Below are 23,872 nucleotides of genomic sequence, written 5' to 3' on the forward strand. Positions count from 1 at the left end.
TGGGCTGCCATTGGATTAGAGGCACAATGGAGCACATTAACTGGAGTAATCCTGGAGAATATCACAAGTCCTTTCATATGACTCTGACGAGAGCGGACCATTACGAGAAGACAACAGTCAAGAACTATACAATAAAGTCAAATGTCTGTGAGTATACTTTATATATTTATTATTGCAGACTCATTCGTTCATTTTTGCACATTTATTAATATGGATCTTTGTTGCTTTTCAAAAACTTGAAAGAATGTGGATATACATATGATAGGGTATGTGTTAAAAAAATGTGAGAAAATATGTTTTGTACTCTCTCTCCCTCTCTGTAATAAAAACGTTATCTCTTTCAAATACTCTTGTTTAAAATATAATCATTTAAGCTTTGTGTTATTTGAGTTGAGTTGAATGGAACGAGTTGGTCCACAGCTGAGGACTAGAGTCTAGTTCAAACATTCATGTTAATTCTGATGTTATTATGAAATACTTAATTCATTTTAAACCAAATAAAGCTATAGTCATAATCCTAATACACTCGATTTTGGGGGCTTTTTACACTCTGCTTAACCCTGGGATAACTTTGTTCTAAAACCTTCTTTTAACCCCGGGTTTTGAGATGTGACTATATATTCAGTTGTCCAAAATCTACAGGTGTTTTTACAATCATGTATTTTCAGATAAATGTACGGGTCACTACAATGGATGCTGAGCTGGAGTTTGCCATTCAGCCCAGTACAACTGGTAAACAACTTTTTGACCAAGTATGTATTTCACATGGAATTTAGACAAAAGTCATTAAATGGAACATTGACAATAGACCCTGAAGAGTGAACAATCAGTGACATCATTGCATTTGTCCTCCTGAAGGTTGTGAAAACGATTGGACTCCGAGAGATCTGGTACTTTGGACTGCAGTATCAGGACAGCAAGGGCTTCTCTACATGGCTCAAACTCAATAAACGGGTTAATCTTATTCGTTTTTTGTTTCGTTTATTTTTTATTTTTTTACAAATAATTAGTAGTCATCAATGAGTACAATAAATATAGACCTTCACAAGCTTTCATGCTCGTGGTTGCCAGATGTCAGAAATGTTAATCCCCTTATCCCCCTTTCTCATAAGAAGACACATTTTCTGCCCAGTGTTTTAGGCAAGACAAGGCAAGGCAAGTTTATTTATATAGCACATTTCGTGCACAATGGTTATTCAAAATGCTTTACATAAAAGAAAGTAAAAAAATCATGAAGAAAAATAATAACAAAAATAAAACAAGCAATTTTAAAACTTTTAAAATGATTAAAACATTTAAAAACAGTTATAAAATGATTTTACATTAAAAAAAAATAATATAAAATAAAAAAACAGTGAAAATTTAATGCAATCAGTTCGGACATTGCACAGTGCTCATTCAATAAATGCACAGCTAAACAGATGTTTAAAAGTTCTAAAGTTCAGGAAAATTTAACACTACTTGTGCTACAAACCAGCGTGTTTATATTTAATGTAATGAATGAAATAATATGATAAGAAATACTAGTTTGCAACATCAAGCAGCATACTAAACCGTTTCTGCACAGATAAATTACCTGGAAGCGGCTGATGCTAGAAGCCTCACACACTGTATTTAACAATCCTTCAAATTCATATTAATGTCAATGTCAATGTCACCTTTATTTATATAGCGCTTTAAACAAAATACATTGCGTCAAAGCAACTGAACAACATTCATTAGGAAAACAGTGTCAATAATGAAAAAATGATAGTTAAAGGCAGTTCATCATTGGATTCAGTGATGTCATCTCTGTTCAGTTAAATAGTGTCTGTGCATTTATTTGCAATCAAGTCAACGATATCGCTGTAGATGAAGTGTTTTGGTAATATTATTGGTAATGTGTAATGGTTTTTGTATTTCTGTGAATACAGTTTTCCTTTGCATCAGTTAAAAGAACATAATGAAACACATCTTACAAATGCATTCGTGTTCATATGTTAGGTGACTGCTCAAGATGTCAGAAAGGATAACCCACTGCTGATTAAATTCAGAGCAAAGTTCTACCCTGAGGACGTGGCTGAAGAGCTGATTCAGGAAGCTACGCAGCGTCTCTTCTTCCTCCAGGTGAAAGAGGGGATCTTGAACGATGATATCTACTGTCCACCTGAGACAGCCGTTCTCCTGGCCTCATACGCTGTGCAGATGAAATACGGTGAATACAACAAAGAATATCATGTGCCTGGATATTTGTGCAAAGACAAACTGCTGCCACAAAGGTGCTTCTCTATTCTTTTAAGAACTTAACAACCAACCCTATTAAACATTTTTAACACCAACTAAGATTTTGAAAGCTGCTGTTTTACATACAAATACCTTCTTCTAGAGTTCTAGAGCAACACAAACTGACTAAAGAGCAGTGGGAAGAACGAATCCAGGTGTGGCATAAGCAACACAAAAGCATGATCAGGTAGAAACTTCTCATCTCTGAACCTAAAACTAGTTGTTTGAGCACATGGTCAGTAAAGCTTTATCTCCACAGAGAGGACGCAATGATAGAATACTTGAAGATTTCCCAGGATCTGGAGATGTATGGAGTGAACTATTTCAGCATCAAAAACAAAAAAGGATCAGAGCTGTGGTTGGGGGTTGATGCTTTGGGACTCAACATATATGAACGTTCAGACAAGTACACCTTTATCTATATTTTATTTGTAATACAACCAATAGATTTGTTATTAATTCTTTGCAATGAACCGTGCCCATGTGTGCCACACACGTCCTGAAAAGTGGAGCCAAAGCATTTCGATCACCATCTGGTGTCTGGCAGCAGTGTGCTGTAGGTCAAAATCCCCGCCCTCTCTGTGTAAACGAATAGGAAATAAGCAAAAGAAAAAAACAATTCCATTTCCAGATCAAATACATTTTTACCAAATATTGTTCCCATCATTTTAGGTAATTATCATGCTGATGTATTTTCAAATGCTGTTTTTTTTCAATACAGGTGGATCTCTATAACTTAGAATGTCATGGAAAAGTTAATCTATTTCAGTAATTCAACTCAAATTGTGAAAATCGTGTATTAAATAAATTCAGTGCACACAGACTGAAGTAGTTTAAGTCTTTGGTTCTTTTAATTGTCGTGATTTTGGCTCACATTTAACCAAAAACCCACCAATTCCCACCAATTCATCTCAACAAATTAGAATACTTTATAAGACCAATAGAAAAAAACATTTTTAGTGAACTGTTGGCCTTCTGGAAAGTACGTTCATTTGCTGTACATCATATTACTTGTACACAAGTATCTACTCAATACTTGGTAGGGGCTCCTTTTGCTTTAATTACTTCCTCAATTCGGTTTGGCATGGAGGTGATCAGTTTGTGGCTCTGCTGAGGTGGTCTGGAAGCCCAGGTTTCTTTGACAGTGGCCTTCAGCTCATCTGCATTGTTTGGTCTCTTGTTTCTCATCTTCCTCTTGACAATAGCCCATAGATTCTCTCTGGGGTTCAGGTCTGGTGAGTTTGCTGGCCAGTCAAGCACACCAACACCTTATCCTCCTCGTGAAGGATGTCAGTGATTGTCTTCTGGACAACTGTCAGATCAGCAGTCTTCCCCATGATTATGTAGCCTGGTGAATCAAACTGAGAGACCATTTTTGAAGGCTCAGGAAACATTTGCAGGTGTTTTGAGTTGATTAGCTGATTTGTTGAGATTTGTTGTGGATTGGTGGGTTTTTGTTAAATGTGAGCCAAAATCATCACAATTAAAAGACCCAAAGACTTAAACTACTTCAGTCTGTGTGCATTGAATGTATTTAATACACAAGTTTCACAATTTGAGTTGAATTACTGAAATAAATGAACTTTTCTAATTCATTGAGATGCACCTGTAGTTCTAGTGTAGTGATTGTGAGCTTGTGAACTGGGTCTGAGGGAGTTTGGGCAGGACTTTGATATCTCTCATGGCTCCACTTCACGATCACTGCTGTGCAGGCACAGGCTCCAAATTATGTCACTGGTGCAAGATGACAGCGGCCATACTGAGCTGTTTTGACTTCACTTTTCAATAGTGAAAGGAAGTGGAGGCGTGTCCATGTTTTATTAGTCTATGACCATGCAATGTTAGTATTCCTACTTTTCAACAGGCTGACACCTAAGATTGGATTCCCTTGGAGTGAGATACGGAATATTTCTTTCAATGACAAGAAATTTGTCATTAAACCCATAGACAAAAAATCACCGGTAATTAAGTATAATGATAAGTTTAACCCTTAATTAATTCATTCATAGCCTTTCATCTGCTGTATTACATTTCCCTTGCTCAAACACAGGACTTTGTGTTCTATGCACCTCGTCTCCGTATCAATAAGCGTATCCTGGCTCTGTGCATGGGAAACCATGATCTCTACATGCGACGCCGCAAGCCAGACACCATTGAGGTGCAGCAGATGAAAGCACAGGCCAGAGAGGAGAAGAACAAGAGACAACAAGAGAGGTGAAAACGTTAATAACAGATATATCACACATAGCATCTCCAACACTGTTTTTGTGACACCAAAGGTAGAATCACTTTATCTAGGATACTGTCTTTTAAGCAGACTCCATAATTGTGTATCTTTTATGAAAGTAAACCGTTAACACAATAGCTCTGTTCTAAAACTTAGTGAGCTGCCTAGCTAGACAGCTTTTTAAAGTCTTTTAATGTCAAGGCTGTTGCATAAGATAGGCAGTAACGTTTTGCTGCATTATCCACCTTAGTGTTCCTGTAAGAGCAGCCGTGGTCATTTGTAAATTTGATGTGTCTGGCTTCCGGTCTCATCTGCTTCTAGCTATTTTTTCTTGCTTTGCTGCTTGATATTGCAAACTAATGTGTCTTACCATATTATTTTAATGTATTATCTTTGTTATGAACACTGGCTTGTAGTGCAAACAGTTTTATGGTTTACTGCATGTTGTTATTCTTCTTGTTATTTTCCTACAGCAGCTAATGAACCGGAAGTTTCGCACATTCACAGAAAACGGCTTACTTCCTCATTAAACCCAGCTTGCTCTAAGTTCTCTTTGAATGTGCTTGCCAGGCCCTATTTGGCCTTCCTCACCCTCGGCATCCATTGGGTGGTGTCACTGTGGTCAAGTCAAGTCACCTTTATTTATATAGCACTTTATACAATACAGATTGTGTCAAAGGAAGAAAATAGTGTTCTGATAATGCAAGAGGACAGTAGGAAACACTACATATTTCAGTTTCAGAAATTAAGTGTCCTCAAATAAGCAAGCCAACGGCTACAGTGGCCAAGAACCAAAACTCCATCGGTGGCAGAAATGGAGAAAAAAACTTGGGAGAAAAACCAATCTCAGTTGGGGGCCAGTTCTCCTCTGATCAGACGAAACCAACATGGTGTGGTTTAATCCCAGACTGCAACACAGGTCAGATTGTGCAGAGGTATCTCAGAGGAAGAGGACTTATCTTGGTCTTGTGCTGATGGTCATCAAGGAGATGAGGTCTTCACAGGGGATCTGTCTCTATGGTTCGTCTAGTTGAAAGTGGCATGACATACAGCCAAGTATGGTGACCCATACTCAGAATTTGTGCTCTGCATTTATCCCATCCAAATTGCACACACACACACTGTGAGCACACACCCAGAGCACTGGGCTTATTTATGCTGCGGCACCCAGGGGGCAGTTGGGGTTCAGTGCCTTGCTCAAAGGCACCTAAATCGTGGTATTGCCAGCCCGAGACTCGAACCCACAACCTTAGGGTTAGGAGTCAAACTCTCTAACCACTAGACCACGACTTACCGGACATTCCACTGAAATTCAGGGCTGTAGAGGTCACTTCTATCCACCGTCTGATCTGGATACAGACTGGATCTGGTGGCTACAGTGACCTCTGAATGAGAATGAAAGAGACTTATATCATTCTGTCATTCTGTGGTTTTTGCTAGGCATCGATCCGATTGCCACAGAATGTGACCTGCCAGTTTGATGTGACGCTTAGACACAATGGCAGAAAGTCTTTATCTTTGCAGGATCTCTTTGTTTAACGGTACAAGGCTCAGAGAGTCAGGACTGTTGGAACACGTCCAACTTGTGGGCAATGGGCACTGTGTTCTTCCAGGTCTCACAGGCATTGATTGTCATCAGTAACATGATGACACAATCACCCGAGCCTATAAAATTGTACAGTAAAAAAATTATATTCAATAACATCAATGGCATTATAGATATTAGAGTCAATGGGCAAGTACTTAGAAATGATTGTCTCTGATGAAGGGTCCAGGCAAGAAGTAGTTCTTGCCAGGACATCTCAAATAACTGCTCCACTGACGTGCCTCGAGCCCATCCAGATATACAAAAACATCAGTCTTAGAGAAAAACTGAGATGACAAGTGAGCACAGTAAGATATTTCAGTCCCCCTCCTGCAAAGTGATGTTATTTTCTCCTGCTCCCACCCTTGACATTCACATTTTGCCCCACTTCCACCCACAAAAGCCCACAGGTAAACATACAGGTTAGTTTTTCACTACCTGTAATTGCCAGCGCTCCTCTATTAATATGGTATTTTTCTGCTTGCTCTCCTGTTGAATAAAATAATAATAATAATAATAATAATAATAATAATAATAATAATAATAATAATAATAATAAAGATACCAAAACAAACAGAAATTATTAATTAACCCTTTAACTTTTGGAATATATATTTAGCCCAAGTTAAAAATAATAACAGTTTTGCAATGGAAGATAATAAATATAAAAACAAATTAATCTTCACATACACCTTTAAAGTCAAACAGAAAAGCATTTAGCTATATATACTGTTTAAGAATATACATAGAGGCTTTTTCCCTTTAGCAATGCTTATCCAAACATTAAACAATAACTATTTATATCCCCTAATTACAAAACAGGACTATCTTCAATATAAAACAAATAAATAAATGTATTAATAAATTATTGGAATTAACAATAACTAAATAAATAAATATGTAGGCCTACTTAATGTGTCCATGTCATTTACTGATGTCATACACTAGCAGAGATGTATAAAGTACTAGAGACCCAGACTTGAGTAAAAGTACAAGTGCTCTATCAAAAAAATGACTTGAGTAGAAGTTGAAGTGCTCTTTAAGCACCACACTTAAGTAGAAATACTAAAGTATTCAACATTTTTTGTACTTAAGTATTGCAAGTAGTCTATTTGAAAATGTACTACTCAAGTACTGAAAGTAATAGTACAAGTATTGTGTTATGTAGTTATTAAAGTAGTCAAAAGTTTGAACATATTGTTTTTACTATTTCAAATGATTACTGTCCATGTCCAGAAAGGTAAGAAAAACATTATCAAAGTAGTCCATGTGACATCAGAGGGTCAGTTAAAAATTTTTGAAGCATCGAAAATACATTTTGGTCCAAAAATAGCAAAAACTACGACTTTATTCAGCATTGTCTTCTCTTCCGTGTCTGTTGTGAGAGAGAGTTCAAAACAAAGCATTTGTGATATCCAGTTCACGAACGAATCATTCGATGTAACTGGATCTTTTTGAACCAGTTCACCAAATCAAACTGAATCGTTTTAAACGGTTCGTGTCTCCAATACGCATGAATCCACAAATGACTTAAGCTGTTAACTTAATGTGGCTGACACTCCCTCTGAGTTCAAACAAACCAATATCCCGGAGTAATTCATTTACTCAAACAGTACACTGACTGAACTGCTGTGAAGAGAGAACTGAAGATGAACACCAAGCCGAGCCAGATAACGAACAACAGACTGACTCGTTCACGAGTCAACAACACTGATCTATATATGTATAACTTATATTATAGATCAGTGGTCAAGAACCGTTTCTGTCAGACGTGTCCGATTCGAGAACCGAGGAGCTGTCAACCAAGGCTTGCAGTCAACGCCACTGACGCCATTACGTCGAGCACAAAAGAACCGGTGAACTGTTTTCTTCAACTGGTTTATTGAATCGAACTGTCAGAAAGAACTACTGGTGATCCGAAAACCGATGCAACCGGTTCTTGACTCGTGAACGAGTCATTATCTGGCTCGGCTCTCTGCTCAAGTACGTAATTTGCTGGTGGCAGTCTGTGTTTTTCTCATCAAACCCCAGTTCATCAGCTAGCACTTTGTCAGGATGAATCACAGATTTTATTATTATCAAACATCTTTAGCGAACATAATTTTGGATCAAGGAATGTCACTATTTTGTAGAGCATGTAAATTTTACTTGCTGCAAAACTGTCCAGGAACAGTAGTTTGTCCAGACTTTGCACACAAGTCACAATGCAATTTCAACCCTGGTTGCTTCGCAGTGTTTTCTTAGTTTACCAGACCATGGCAGAACTGGAGATGCACTTACGGGTTTTATTATCTGACTCCAGGTTACTGGTTGCATCTAAAAATGGTTTCAGAAAAGTCACCACAGTTTAAAGAGTATTCTTGTTGATACCCTTCTTTGTCATATTGTTTTATATTTAACAGGATTGTTGCAATGTCATCATACTGTTGAGACATAGAATCTAGCTTTTCAAAATTAGAATTCCATCTTGTTTCCACTTTCTACTTTAGAGACGTACTCAGCTTTACTTGCAGGCCAGAATGGTTGAAGTAGGTGACCAGGTTTTTCACATCTTTCAAAAGCTGCCATCTTGGTTTTTTATTGTTTGTCCATCACAGCGAACAAGAATGAAGAATGTAATATATGACCTGCAGCTGCTTTACATTTTGCAAAGACACCAAAGGAAAACAGGCACTTTTTGGCATACATGAGATCCCTCGGAAGATGAGAGGAGTAGGGGGAATCTGTTACTCTGCTTAGAGAGTTTCTTCCGTATGAGTCAGTTTCAGTTTTTTGCTGTTCTTCATGCATTTATGTGGCTTTAACCAGCAGATGTCCTCATCATACTATGTTTCAAGTCCATCCAATCTCCATGATGAGCTCTCTGTTGTCAGCCATGCATGAGCCCAAATAGGTTGATTGGCTGTCAGTGTTTTATTGTTCTTCAGCTGGAAAAAAAATCTGAATATTGTTCCTTTTTATTATTATGATTATAGTTGTGGTGTGGACTCTCACTATTCTCTTAAATTACTTTAAGGACTTTATTGTTAATTTTATTGTTATTTTCCTTGGGTTGAATGCGCCTGAAGTCATAGTTTGTTTCTATATAATGTATTGTGGCCAATAGAAAAAAGGTCTTCTGATAGATTTTGTTCCAGATGTCAGTCGCCACAGTGCATCCATATTTCACAATTGTCATGGTCATGTCATCTGCAGCAACTCTTCTTAATGTTTGTGCCTTTTCTTTCCGTCATATCAAAATTTCCAATTTTGGCTGCTGTCATAGAGATGTTGCTCTAATTTAATAAAACCTTAACCAAGGACTGTGCCATAAGGTCTTAGGCTGGCACTAAGAAAGGCAACACATTTTTATGTGTTTACATATTTTAGTGCACTTGACATTTGACTCTGCCTCCATCAGAGTCAGCCATTGAATAGTCCTGAAAGGCAAGGGAACTAACTTGTGCAGTGCAGCAAACTGGTCGAATGGAATGGGCCATTCCACCTCACCTAGCCAGTGCTGGGGAAGTTCACCGCATATTTCAGTCCTTAGCAAACCTAAACCAAAACCAAAGTCACACTTTATGCTTCAGCATATTGCTCATTGGGGCCAGTGTACCCAGTACCACTGGGTGATCAATATCATAGGTTCAGTTACAGGCTCCAGTTCAGAACAAAGACCCATGTTAACCATATTGTTTCAACAGTCTTGAAAGAAAATGTGGAGTACAGGTCCATCTTGGCAGAGGTCACAACACCCGTGTAAAAAGGAGCAAAAGTCTCCTGCTCTCAAAGTTGGTAGCGCAGGGATTTCTTTCTACATTCATTCCAAAAAAAGGATAGAGGCTGACGAACCATCTTGAATTTGAAAAATTTCCGAAGGTATCTAAAAAACCACCTTTTCATATGTTGAATCTGTGGTCCTCTTATATAGAGGAAAGGGGACTGGTTCACCACAGAGGACCTCCGGGATGCCTATTTTCATACTCCCATCCACAGAGATCAGGATGGATCCAGGAAGTACCTCTCTTTTTCTTTCAAGACAGGTCATATGAGTACAAGGTTCTTCCCATTGGTTGTCTCTAGCTCCTAGTAGTTTTACAAAGTGCATGAATGCAGCATTTATTTTCCTCCATTTTGTCTTGCTAATTCGCTGGATTGGCATAGTCCAAGGTGAGTTCAGATTCTCATAACTATCAGTCCCTTAGTTTCTTATTACATATACCAAAAGAAATCTGATCACAAATCATGGAGTCTGCAATTTTTTTTCTTCTATCTTGATGTCTGTAAGAAAACAATCAAAAGTCTATCCTTCAAGCTGCATTCATATTCTAAATACATATCATTCATAAGTCTCATTCTTCTTTGATAAACAATAAGCATCACATTTTTCCAATATCATTCAAAGTTTCTTCTTGTTTGCCTCTTCCTCAAAATTAAAGTTTTAGACCTCCACAGTATCTGCTGTAACAAGGAAATCTTTCGTTCATCCACAGCATCCGCTTGTCCAATGGCTGCAACATACAGCTAAACCCAATTTGTGTCAACATTTCAACAATAACCTACACTCACTCTCACCTTCCCGGCTATATGCTATGGTTTCATCTTCACTTCCTTCCCCTAAACTGTTAGCATCTTTTGATGCTAACAGTGCTACTGATACTTTCTGCAGATTGCTGGTGCTGCCATCATTATTCCATGTGAAACAGCCATCATAAATGACTACTACTGCCCCACTTAGCAAATGCACTTAATTTATACAATCCATTACTGCCACTGGATGGACTACAAGTTTTAAGCTGGTTATGAGCAGAAGCTAGTTGCTTAGGACCAGCACATGACCAGCCTAACCCAGCTAATGACCAGCCTAAACCTGCTCATGACCATATTAGGATTTTGTCACCTGAATGTGGCTTACTCTGTGGCTAAGTCTGTCCTACAAATAGGGGTAGGTTTGAGTCTTTAAATCACTTGGTTCTATGAATAAGGTCAAGATGCCACCCAACATGATCATTCAGGGACTAGGTGCTTCCAGTTGGCAAAATAAGAGAATGTGCTCATGGTATTGCACCTGTATTTATAGAAGATGATTGGATATAGGTCGAACAATTTTATATGACATTTCCTGACAGCTATCCCTATAGCGAGGCTGTCCTATATGGTGGCCTGTTCATCTTATTTATAGAACTTTGGTTACCTAAGTAAATTTTTATTTTTGATAAGTTAATTTACACGTACATTTATTTATTAAGTAGACACTTTTATCTTAAGTGACTTAAAAATGAGTAATGCAACAAATGATTAATCATAAGGAGCAAATTAATACAAGAAGTGTTCATAATGCAAAGTTTCAGACATCATTAAGAATAGTACAAGCTACAACAGGTTAAGTGGATGGAAAGATCATCCCACTGGCAAGGAACAGTGAAGGAAAACATTCTGGGAAAGTGATTTTGTGCCTCTCTGTGATGGTACCATGAGGCATCACACATTTACCAACCTCAGGATTCTGGAAGGGGTGTAGACCCCTAAGAGTGGGTGGAAGTAGGAGGGTGCAGAGCCTGTGGTTGTTCCGTGTGCAAGCATCAATGTCTTGAACTTGATGTGAGCCACAACCAGTAGACAGTGCAGGGAGATAAAAAATGATGTAATATGCTGTCAGGTGATTACATCTATTCATATGGGTCTAAATGGTAGCTTGGTTAACCCAAACCCTCTCTCTCTCTCTGTTTATTTGACGGCATGGGAATTTCTGCAAAATGTTTCTTTTTGAACCATAGAAGAAGCAATAGCAGCTACCTGCCACTATGCAGCTGTAACGGTATACAAACTTCACAATCACAGGAAGAAGGAGGCAGGAACCGGCGGACATTCAAATCAAAGTTTAATAATAAAATAAACACAAAACAGCACGACAGCCCCTCGTGGAAGACTGACGCGCACAAACAAAAACCAAAACACAAAATAAAGTCCAGGCCTGGTCCTCTCTCATCCTTCACTGTCATCCCTCCTCTTTTGTATCCTGGGACTCGAGACTGGTAAGTGGAGCAGGTGTCGTTCATTTCCCAACAACTCCACTGGCCTCGCTCTGTTCCCATGGCTATCAGTATTCACGAGACTGCACTCTATCCCCCCCACCCCCCACCCCTTTTGGGGGGACCGCTCACGGTGGCTGCGGGAACCTGGGGGTAGGACAGACAGACGAGGCGAGAGAAAAGGAGATGGAAGCGAGGAGCAACAGAGACGAGAGGGGAGAGAGGATAAAAAAAAAATTAAAAAATTGTTCCAGTTCCCAGACACACTGCCGCTCGGCCCTCTACCAGCTGTTTGAATTCTTCCGCGGTGCCTGGCGGTGGCACTGGATGGCTTTCGGTGGACGGCATGACACTCCTCCGCCACTCCCTCATGGACGGCAGCCGCCCCTCCACATCGCGGGCGGCCTGCAAGCGAGTTCGTCCATCCCCAGCAACGCACTCCAGCCCACCGCCTCGAGCGTCCCCGGCGCCAGAATGCTACGCCAAAATAAACACAAAACAGAATGACAGCCCCTAGCGGACGACTGCCGCTCACAAACAAACCAAACACAAAATAAAAACCCTCTAACCTCCAACCTCCAATCCTCCAACGCAGCTCGAGTTGCTGAAGAGGAACTACTTTCACTAAAAGAATAATACATTTATAATTTATAATTTATACAGTATACAGTACAGACCAAAAGTTTGGACACACCTTCTCATTCAAAGAGTTTTCTTTATTTTCATGACTATGAAAATTGTATATTCACACTGAAGGCATCAAAACTATGAATTAACACATGTGGAATTATATATGGAATTATATACATAACAAAACAGTGTGAAACAACTGAAAATATGTCATATTGTAGGTTCTTCAAAGTAGCCACCTTTTGCTTTGATTACTGCTTTGCACACTCTTGGCATTCTCTTGATGAGCTTCAAGAGGTAGTCACCTGAAATGGTCTTCCAACAGTCTTGAAGGAGTTCCCCGAGAGATGCTTAGCATTTTTTGGCCCTTTTGCCTTCTGTCTGTGGTCCAGCTCACCCCTAAACCATCTGGATTGGGTTCAGGTCCGGTGACTGTGGAGGCCAGGTCATCTGGCGCAGCACCCCATCACTCTCCTTCTTGGTCAAATAGCCCTTGATGCCTTCAGTGTGACTCTACAATTTTCATAGTCATGAAAATAAAGAAAACTCTTTGAATGAGAAGGTGTGTCCAAATTTTTGGTCTGTACTGTATATAATTCACTTGCTTGTATCGGAGGATTATTATGGAGATAACCGTTAATCATAAATAGACAGGTTGATTCGCAAACTACAATTCCTGTTCATCAGTAAGGTGAGAACCAGACCCATTATAAACCTAAATATACTTGATCTAATAAAATTAATTGAAAAGAGTACTGTAGTTGTAGTAATAGAAGATGTTTGCGGTTGTAATGATGACAGTAGAGCACAAAAAATACTAGCTGTTCCATGCTCTGGTGCAGTAAGCGACCACTCTACATGCGTACCGTGCCCAAACCCAACTGAACCGTGCTCTGGCCTACCTCTTCCAAGCCAGCCAGTGATGGCTAAATGAACTGGAGAGATCACACTACTGTATAGTCAAACTAGTCACACTAGTCAAATGAATCAGGACATAAAAGGACTTTAAGAAAAAAAGAAAACAAAACAGCTCACTAGATTTTGGAACAGAGCATAATTTTATTCTAGATGTGACAATGTTTTAAATGCATGTTAATTTTAGAGCACTTCTGGAAAATGAGAAAAAAAGAAGAGAAAATGCAGAGAAAGAAACTGAGAAGATTGCAAGAGAGACGATGGAGCTCATGGAAAGACTTCGACAAATTGAGCAGCAGACCAAAAAAGCTCAAGAAGGTTAGAACTACAAATGTCACATCAATAGTTAATGGGTTTGGTAAAGTGTGTAATTTCCCCCTAATAAGCATCACCACATGGAATTGGAAAAATAGTGACTGTTCTCTAATAGGTTTTCTGAAAATGGTTGAGCCATTGTTGCTGTGTAAGGCTAGATGCTCAAACAAACAGAGACACCTTAAATATTCCTATGATATTTTACTTTTCAGATTAGTTTATTTGTGTAACATTATAGTTTGTGTCATCCAGAACTGGAAGAGCAGACCAAGCGAGCATTGGAGCTGGAGCGGGAAAGGAAATTTGCTCAGGATGAAGCTGAGCGTCTGGAGAAAGACCGCAGGATTGCAGAAGAAGTGAAGTCAGCATTACTGCTGCAATCTGAGAACCAGATGAAGAACCAGGAGAATTTGGTATTAGGGATCATGTACTCAAAATCTTTTAGAAATACATTATGATCTTAGATGGTTAGTTAATTTACCCTCATATCATTCCATACATGTATGCATTTCTTTTAAGTTAATTTGGGGAAATATCAAATGACAGAAGTGTGTAAGTCATGACGTTCCAAACACTATCTTTCTTCTCTCTAAAGCAGAAACTATGAAGTATGTACACCATGCTCTTTTACATACAGTGGGGATGGATGATATCAACTCCAACATTCAGTCTCATAGTTCCCATATTGTGGCCATTCACAAGTTAATTATTTTATAAGGAGACACCTAGAATAAGTTTTAATTATTTAATGTTCTAAAAATACTTTATTTTTCTCATATTGTGCATTGCTGTAGTACGTCTTTTCACCCTTTTCCTGAAACACTCTGTTTTAGTTACATGGAATTCAAATTTATATATTTAAAGGCAACAGAGTTGGCTGACCTTACATCCCAGATCACTCTTTTGGAAGATGCCAAAAAGAAGAAAGAGGATGAAGCCAGGAAATGGCAGAGAAGGGTGAGAGTGTAAACCTATTGTTGCATCTGTTTTATATGGTTAGCATCACGCAAACACATTGGTAGTCTTACACTAGTTCACTGAGCTTTTTCTGTATGAATATCTTGACAGGCGATTATGGTTGAGGTAGACCTGGAGAAGACAAAAGAGGAGTTGAAGAGTAAGCTAATTGGGGTCCAAATCCAGACAATGTCCCAGACGGAGAATGACCATGATGAAAATGATGAGAGCAGTGCTGAGGCCAGTGCTGAGCTCACATCCACTGGAACATGTCAAGACCGCAGTGAAGAACAGCGCATAACAGAAACTGAGAAGAATGAACGTCTGCAGAAGCTCTTACAGGTGAGTATAAGAGGCAGTCATCATGTTTATAAAAAAAGAGCTGTCATTGCCATGGCCGTTTCTAAAACTGTTTCTAAGAACCTCTTAACACTGCACATTTTGTATGTCTTCCTAATTAAATACTGCTGATTCAGTTCATAAGTTGAATTTTTAAGATCTAAAAATGATGTGTTAGACCAAGGAGAAATTCAAAATCTGCAATATCAGGGTGCTCTAGGAACAGGGTTGAGAACCACTGCCCTAATGGCTAGAGCATGTGATCCAGCTGGTGGTTCACCATATCATAAGCAGCAGACAGATCCCTCAAGATAAGTATTTAAGATGTGGAAGCCGCTCTTGCCAGTCTTAGGGAGTCAACAACTGAGAGCAAGACAGTTTTGGTCGAATGCCCACTTCTGAAGCCAGATTGGTTGCTGTCCAGGAGGTTGTTCTGTGTGAGAAAGGCAGAAACTTGTTTTAAACTCATTCAAGTATTTGCAATGAAAGGTAGAAGTGAAAGTGAAGTGACATTCAGCCAAGTATGGTGACCCATACTCAGAATTTGTGCTCTGCATTTAACCCATCCGAAGTGCGCACACACACACACACACACACACACACACACACACACACACACACACACACCCGGAGCAGTGGGCAGCCATTTATGCTGCGGCGCCCGGGGAGCAGTTGGGGGTTCAATGCCTTGCTCAAGGGCACCTAAGTCGTGGTATTGAAGGTGGAGAGAGAACTGTACATGCACTCCCCCCACCCACAATTCCTGCCGGCCCGGGACTCGAACTCACAACCTTTCGATTGGGAGTCCGACTCTCTAACCATTAGGCCACGACTTCCCACAAGGGAAGGGAAACTGGTCTGTAGTAGTTCTCTAAAAGAGTTGGGTTGAGGGTGGGTTTCTTAAGTAGTGAAGTTATACGAGCCTGTTTAAGTGTTGAGGAAAAAGCACAAGTTGGAAGGATAAACTATTTGTTAACAAAGTGAGTGAGTGCAGGTAGGAGAAATGGCTTGAAGGAGATGAGAGGGAATAGGATCAAGTGTACAGGTAGTAGGATGATGGGAAAGGATGAGTTTAGAGACTTCTGCCTTAGAGAGTGGACTGCAGGATGACAATGAGTGTATGTTTGCTGGTAAGATGTGTTCGACAGTTTGTGGTGTCGCAAATGTGCACAGAAGTTTTTAATTTTAATAATGAAGAATGTAGCAAAGTCACCGGCTGTTAGAGTTGATGAAGAAGTGGGAGGAGGAGGACAAAGGAGGGAGGAAAATGTTTTAAAGAGCACAGGAGAGTTAGCTGAATTGTTAATTTTTTTGTGATAGTATGTCCTTTTAGCAGTGGAGACATTAGCAGAGAATGAAGAGAGGAGTGATTGATATACATTAAGGTCAGTAGGATTTTGTGATTTGCACCACACTCTTTCTGCAGCCCTGAGCTTAGAACGATAATTGGGGAGAGCATCAGATAGCCAAAAGGCAGAAGAGGTGGTACGAAGCTGGCCTGGAAGACAAGGGGCAAACAGTGTATAAACAAGATGTAAGAGTGGAGCAGAAAGTATCAGTAGCACTGTTAACATCAAGAGATAATAACTGTTCAGGTGAAGGAAGCAAAGATGAAACCATAGCAGAGAGCCGGGAGGGTGAGAGGGAGCATAGGTTATGGCGAAAAGTGACATGTGGATGGATATGTGTTTGTCAGGAACCATGTTGAAGTTAAGAGTGAGAAGGAAGTGATCAAAGGTGTGCAGTGTAGTAACCAGTACATGATCAGTAGAGCAGTGTCGTGTGTAAATAAGATTGAGCTGGCTGCCTGATTTGTGTGTAGCTGTAGTTAACATTCTCTTGAGATCAAAAGAAGCAAGCAGAGTGTGGAAATCAGCATACAGAGATTTATCTAGGTGGATGCTGAAGTCTCCAAGTAGAACTAGGGGAGGACCATCCTCAGGAAAGGTTGAGAGCAGCTCATCTAATTTTTCCACGAAATTACCTAGTGGTCCTGGGTGTCGATAAACAACTATAAAATGGATTTTAAGAGAGTGGGTGATAGTGGCTGAATGTCATTCAAAACAGCTGTTGATACTCAGAGATGGTAAAGTATTTCATTTCCAACCATTAGAGATAAGCAGATCAGTACCTCCACCTCTTCCAGTCAGATGAGGGAATGGGAAAAAGAGAAATTATTGGAGAGTGCTGCAGCATTGTGGCCATGAGGTTTAACACTTGGTGTTTATGTGGGCAGCACAAGTTCAAATCCTGCTAAAACCATTTGACAATTCCATTCGTCAAACAGGCCAAAAATAAAAATAAATTATTTAGGAGTGACCCCGCATAGTCAACGATTTGATGCTTTGATTTGAGGAGCCTGATTCGACTCCAAATCTCATAGCTGAATATTCGCAGAGGTGTTATAATCATGCCATTTTGGCTATATGGGAGTGCTTAATGTCTAATTTCACATAGAATACCGGTTTTCTCCCAATAAGTTAATATACAGCCCATTATGATAATTGCTGTAAATAAAAATCTGAAAAGAAAGAAGCTTCAAATAAATGTTTTAACGTGTGTGAATAAATCCATCCACCCCTATAGAAAAGTTTCACTTTCCATAATCCGTGGTATTAAAAGGTATTAAAAACTTTAACGAGACTCAAACTGACACAGGCAGAGTGAAAGACTGGATTATTTCGATCAGGTAGGGTAGAATTGATTTCAAAACATTTCAGCCAGTTTATATATGTAGTGTATATTATATATCTCGTATAAGATGCATTTGGTTGAGTTGTGCTGCAGTAAAATACTTCACTGTACAATGGTGATTATCTCTTCAGCACGCAGTGTGAGCAGTACAAACAACAATGCAGAATATTACATACTATGACTGGGACTGTCATACACATAACTAGGGATCTAATGGTATGAAAATTTCTTATCACGATTATAGTAACCAGAATTATCACAGTTATCAGTATTATCACGGTATTGTAATAATTTGCTGGAGATGTTAAAAAAGTACATACACCTATATCGCTTAACCAAGTGTTATATTTAAAAATCAACAAACAACAAATAAAATGACTTTCTGTTTGCATAATCACTAAAACAATAACATTACCAATGACAAATGACAACTTGACTGATAACAGTTTAATAGCAATCAAGATTGAGATATCTAATGTAAATGTTCAAATAAAGCTTTGAAAAAGTTTAATAAAAAGGTAAACCTCACATTTCAGCCTTTAAATAAAGAAAAGATATACGTCAAAATGATAATTGCTTAATAAATCTCTGTGATCACAACAGCATTGCTATTAAGAACACTTCCTTTAGGTCAGCAGTTCTCAATTCCAGTCCTCGAGCCCCCCAGCTCTGCATAATTCACACATCCCTCTTTGTTAACACACCTGATTCAGATAATCAGCTCTTTAGAAGTGAGCTCTATGCACGAACTGTTCACATTATGTTATGTTCATTTCTTGTGGAACATTTTGTTTTGCCTTTAGAAGACCACATATAAATTATGAGGAACAAATAATCAGAGGTGGAAAGAGTACAAAAATATTCTACTCAAGTAAAAGTACCATTACATTAATAAAATTTTACTTAAGTACAAGTAAAAGTACCAGTCTAAAAATCTACTCAAGTAAAAGTAAAAAGTAGCTCATTTAAAATTTACTCAGAGTAAAAATTACTTAGTTACATTTTAACAGTGGGAGGGAGTCAAAATGGGACAGGCCAAGAGTGTCAAACTCAGTTCCTGGAGGGCCACAGTCCTGCACAGTTTAGATATAACCCTAATTAAACACACCTGATCCAGCTAATCTAATCATTTAGGTTTATTTGAAAACTACATGATATGTGTGCTGGAGCAGGGTTAGAACTAAACTCTGCAGGGCTACGGCCCTCCAGGAACTGAGTTTGACACCCCTGGGATAGGTCTATTAATCTCAAACTACAACCCGAATTCCGGAAAAGTTGGGACGTTTTTTAAATTTTAATAAAATGAAAACTAAAGGAATTTCAAATAGATATCTATAACATAGATAACGTAGCAAATGTTTAAACTGAGAAATTTTACACTTTTATCCACGTAATTAGCTCATTTAAAATGTAATGCCTGCTACAGGTCTCAAAAAAGTTGGCACGGGGGCAACAAATGGCTAAAAAAGCAAGCAGTTTTGAAAAGATTCAGCTGGGAGAACATCTAGTGATTAATTAAGTTAATTGATATCAGGTCTGTAACATGATTAGCTATAAAAGCTTTGTCTTAGTGAAGCAGAGTCTCTCAGAAGTAAAGATGGGCAGAGGCTCTCCAATCTGTGAAAGACTGCGTAAAACAATTGTGGAAAACTTTAAAAACAATGTTCCTCAACGTCAAATTGCAAAGGCTTTGCAAATCTCATCATCTACAGTGCATAACATCATCAAAAGATTCAGAGAAACTGGAGAAATCTCTGTGCGTAAGGGACAAGGCCGGAGACCTTTATTGGATGCCCGTGGTCTTCGGGCTCTCAGACGACACTGCATCACTCTTCGGCATGATTGTGTCAATGACATTACTAAATGGGCCCAGGAATACTTTCAGAAACCACTGTCGGTAAACACAATCCGCCGTGCCATCAGCAGATGCCAACTAAAGCTCTATAATGCAAAAAGGAAGCCATATGTGAACATGGTCCAGAAGCGCCGTCGTGTCCTGTGGGCCAAGGCTCATTTAAAATGGACTATTTCAAAGTGGAATAGTGTTTTATGGTCAGACGAGTCCAAATTTGACATTCTTGTTGGAAATCACGGACGCCGTGTCCTCCGGGCTAAAGAGGAGGGAGACCTTCCAGCATGTTATCAGCGTTCAGTTCAAAAGCCAGCATCTCTGATGGTATGGGGGTGCATAAGTGCATACGGTATGGGCAGCTTGCATGTTTTGGAAGGCTCTGTGAATGCTGAAAGGTATATAAAGGTTTTAGAGCAACATATGCTTCCCTCCAAACAACGTCTATTTCAGGGAAGGCCTTGTTTATTTCAGCAGGACAATGCAAAACCACATACTGCAGCTATAACAACAGCATGGCTTCGTCGTAGAAGAGTCCGGGTGCTAACCTGGCCTGCCTGCAGTCCAGATCTTTCACCTATAGAGAACATTTGGCGCATCATTAAACGAAAAATACGTCAAAGACGACCACGAACTCTTCAGCAGCTGGAAATCTATATAAGGCAAGAATGGGACCAAATTCCAACAGCAAAACTCCAGCAACTCATAGCCTCAATGCCCAGACGTCTTCAAACTGTTTTGAAAAGAAAAGGAGATGCTACACCATGGTAAACATGCCCCGTCCCAACTATTTTGAGACCTGTAGCAGAAATCAAAATTGAAATGAGCTCATTTTGTGCATAAAATTGTAAACTTTCTCCGTTTAAACATTTGCTATGTTATCTATGTTCTATTGTGAATAAAATATTGGCTCATGTGATTTGAAAGTCTTTTAGTTTTCATTTTATTAAAATTTAAAAAACGTCCCAACTTTTCTGGAATTCGAGTTGTAGTTGTTTTTAATTAAAGGAATCAGTTATTTAGAATAATAAAACATTTGGGCTGTTGCCAGGGAAATCAGTATCAACAAACTCATCTTTTAATGCAGAGGAAATGCAGAAGATTCATTGGAAGTGGCATTTAGATGTATTACACTGTTTAGTGCAGGACAAGAATGCATTTAACCTGCAGTTACAAATGCATGAATAATGTTTTGATATACAAGACATAAAATGTTGAATACTCATTTGAAATGATAAGAAATTAATTATTTTAAAAAAATCAAAAGATACTTTAAATGTGAAATTAAAATGGCCAGTATGTGTCAGCAAGTCACTGTTAATAAGTGAGTCATTGCGACTGAACCGAATCATTTAAACGGTTGATTCATTCAGGAACGAAACACTGTCACGTTGCTCAGAGACGCAAAACTGTGCTTTGGTGGCTGTGTTTGGAATTATTTTCTGTTGTAGAAATAGAGCTAAAAAAGGCAATATGGTGTCTAAAACGCAAGTCTCTTAATTAACTTGTTTACTGAACTGTTATATATATGTATGTATATATTCATGATGATTTTTGGAGGAAAAGACGGCATTCTTTGTGTGATTTTGATTTAATATATGAAATTATATAAATATGTGAATTTTCTGCCCCTATATCTTCAATTTTGTGATCATTCTAAATGCATTTTAGGAGACTGAATCACACAGTGAAAGAACGCACTATAAATGCGCGCGCACATCATTAAAACACAAATAGCACACTCCTCACCACGGTCTTTTTGGCTAATTTGTGCAAAACCTCTTGCTAAAATGTCAAAGCTTCATTTTAACCACCAATGCAACGATGCAATTATTTAGCTTACCTCTACATTCTTGCGAAGGGTTGATGTCTTGTCGAGATTTTATAAGCTGCTAGTTTGGTCTTCCTAGGCAAGTACAGCTCACACTGCATAATAGAGCATACATATGGCCAGGGGTTCACTTCATTTCCCTCGAGTTCAACTTCAGAATATGACGGGGTTTCGTTTTCAGCGGTGTCTGCACCACTAACGCCTGTTTTGTCCGTCTGCATCTTTCTTGTGATTTTAGCGCCAGTTTGCCCTCCTGCCCATTATTTACTGCCGTAGTTTCCAGGGAGCGAATTTTTTTTTATTTTTTTATTTTTTTTACTCAGTAATTAATGTGTTTTAAAATGTAGCGAAGTACAATACTTCAATCAAAATATACTTAAGTAAAAGTAAAATTACAAATTTAAAAAATTACTTTAAAAAGTATTAGTACACAAAAAAGCTACTCAATTACAGTAACGCGAGTAAATGTAATTCGTTACTTTCCACCTCTGCAAATAATGGTAACATTTTAAAGGAGTCATATGATGCTATGCATTTTTACAAGTTGCTTGAACTGAAATGTTCAAATGAATCCTAAAATGATAAAAATCCACCCAGTGTGTGTTTTTTTTAATCTGCTTAAATCTTTACCACTTTGTCAAATTGAGTTTATCTCAGATGCCTGTCTGTGTGACATCACAAAAACAGGCACCTCCCATAATAGTTTGATTGACAGTAGTGTTTCAGCACAGACTGGACTGGCGTCTTACCTTAGACCCGCCCTGAGTGACTGTCATCAGTCCAGCATTGTTTCACCTACGGAGCAGATGTAGACAAGAATGACTTCTGAGCGACTGAGGTGTTCTGTTGTTGGATAATAATGAACATAGCGTCATTTACTCCCGACATCTGAGCCGCTTTGCAAATCACCTTCCCTAATGTGCTAATTAGCAAGTTTCACGATGAATGCAACTAAAGTAAACAGTCCCTCAGAGAGAGGCTCGGAAGAGAGGGGCGGGGTCAGCAGAGCTCATTAACATTTAAATGAAAATGCTACAAAAATGAATGCTCTGAAAAGAACTGTTTTTGACAGAGTAAAAAAAAAAATGTTTTTTACACTACCATTGAGAGATTTTAACCAAGCGTCATTAAGACCCTAAAGAATCATACCAGCTTTTGGAAAATGGGCATCCCATGGCCCCTTTAAAATAACTTTAATTCATAAATTATTAACATTATTATATGATGCTTAACAGATCATTAGTTAATATACAATTTATTAAAACAGCTATAAACATGAGATAATGTGCTTGTTATGGTTAACTTATAACCTTATTATACATGACCTATTTAATGTAAATTTAAATACTAACAAATGTCTTTAAACTTTTAATTCATGTGATCATTACATGGACTTTTCTTCAAAATGTACAAATGATTTTGACAGATATTATACAATGATTAAAAGCTTTTGTAGATGTACAACATTGCTGCTGCCATTGCGATGAAATACAGGTAGTTTAGGCTCAGGTTTGGTGGTATGGGTAGGTTTAAGGGTTGGTATATATATATATATATATATATATATATATATATATATATATATATAAAGCGTTACCCAAATGACCATATCAGTCCCATTGAAATAATACATACAATTTGTTTCTTTATGTCTTTGCAGGTCCTGAGCTCTGAGCTGGCAGATGCTCGTGATGAAAGTAAGAAGACTGCAAATGATCTGATCCATGCTGAGAACGTGAGGTTAGGGAGGGACAAATACAAGACCTTACGGCAAATTCGACAAGGAAACACCAAACAGCGCATTGATGAATTTGAGTCCATGTGATTTACCAGTTGGACAGAATTTCTGTCAGTTAGCATTATTATTAATCCATCACAGAGCATTTTGAACTGCAGAGTCTAGTGATCTTAGTCTTTTGAGGTGAATTAAAAAGCACAATATGAAGTTAAAGCAATGATAAATGTTGTGAACCTCTTGATTGTTTGAATGAAAGAAATTAGACTGTATTGAGTTCACATGATAATTAAATAAGTCAAGTCTCTTTTATTGTCAATTCTTCCACATGTACAGTGCATACACACAGAGAATTGAAATTGTGTTACTCTAAGACCCCCGGTGCATACAGATAACACCAATAGTAGAACATTAAATACAGATAAAATATAAAGTACAACTATACAAATATACAGGTGCTTCTCAATAAATTAGAAGGTAACACTTTCTATGAAGCTCGTATTTGTAATACATTATAAT

At 38.5% G+C, this 23,872-nt stretch overlaps 1 protein-coding gene across 3 annotated transcripts; it reads left to right on the forward strand.

Moving 5' to 3' along the window:
* Positions 1 to 23,659, forward strand: LOC132114077 (moesin-like). 3 transcript variants are annotated; one of them, XM_059522219.1, is made up of 13 exons: positions 1 to 147; positions 669 to 752; positions 859 to 954; positions 1,984 to 2,258; positions 2,366 to 2,449; positions 2,522 to 2,668; positions 4,127 to 4,223; positions 4,313 to 4,476; positions 13,821 to 13,951; positions 14,201 to 14,361; positions 14,813 to 14,905; positions 15,017 to 15,247; positions 23,279 to 23,659. In XM_059522219.1, the coding sequence occupies exons 1-13, from the start codon at positions 142 to 144 to the stop codon at positions 23,441 to 23,443; spliced, it is 1,734 nt and encodes a 577-aa protein (XP_059378202.1). In that variant the 5' UTR covers positions 1 to 141; the 3' UTR covers positions 23,444 to 23,659. The 3 variants fall into 3 exon arrangements, with proteins under 3 accessions (XP_059378202.1, XP_059378203.1, XP_059378201.1); XM_059522220.1 differs by having other exon boundaries at positions 91 to 147; positions 669 to 732; XM_059522218.1 differs by lacking the exon at positions 1 to 147 and having other exon boundaries at positions 657 to 752.
* The last annotated feature ends 213 nt before the right edge of the window (positions 23,660 to 23,872 follow it).

The sequence above is a fragment of the Carassius carassius genome, chromosome 33, assembly GCF_963082965.1.
Source record: "Carassius carassius chromosome 33, fCarCar2.1, whole genome shotgun sequence".
Taxonomy (NCBI): domain Eukaryota; kingdom Metazoa; phylum Chordata; class Actinopteri; order Cypriniformes; family Cyprinidae; genus Carassius; species Carassius carassius.

Excerpts from the sequence above, each read along its gene's own strand:
- LOC132114077 (XM_059522218.1), top strand. The coding sequence starts at position 657 with ATGTATTTTCAGATAAATGTACGGGTCACTACAATGGATGCTGAGCTG. Across the intron at positions 2,259-2,365 it reads GACAAACTGCTGCCACAAAG|AGTTCTAGAGCAACACAAAC; the intron begins GTGCTTCTCTAT and ends ACCTTCTTCTAG. Across the intron at positions 4,224-4,312 it reads CCATAGACAAAAAATCACCG|GACTTTGTGTTCTATGCACC; the intron begins GTAATTAAGTAT and ends GCTCAAACACAG.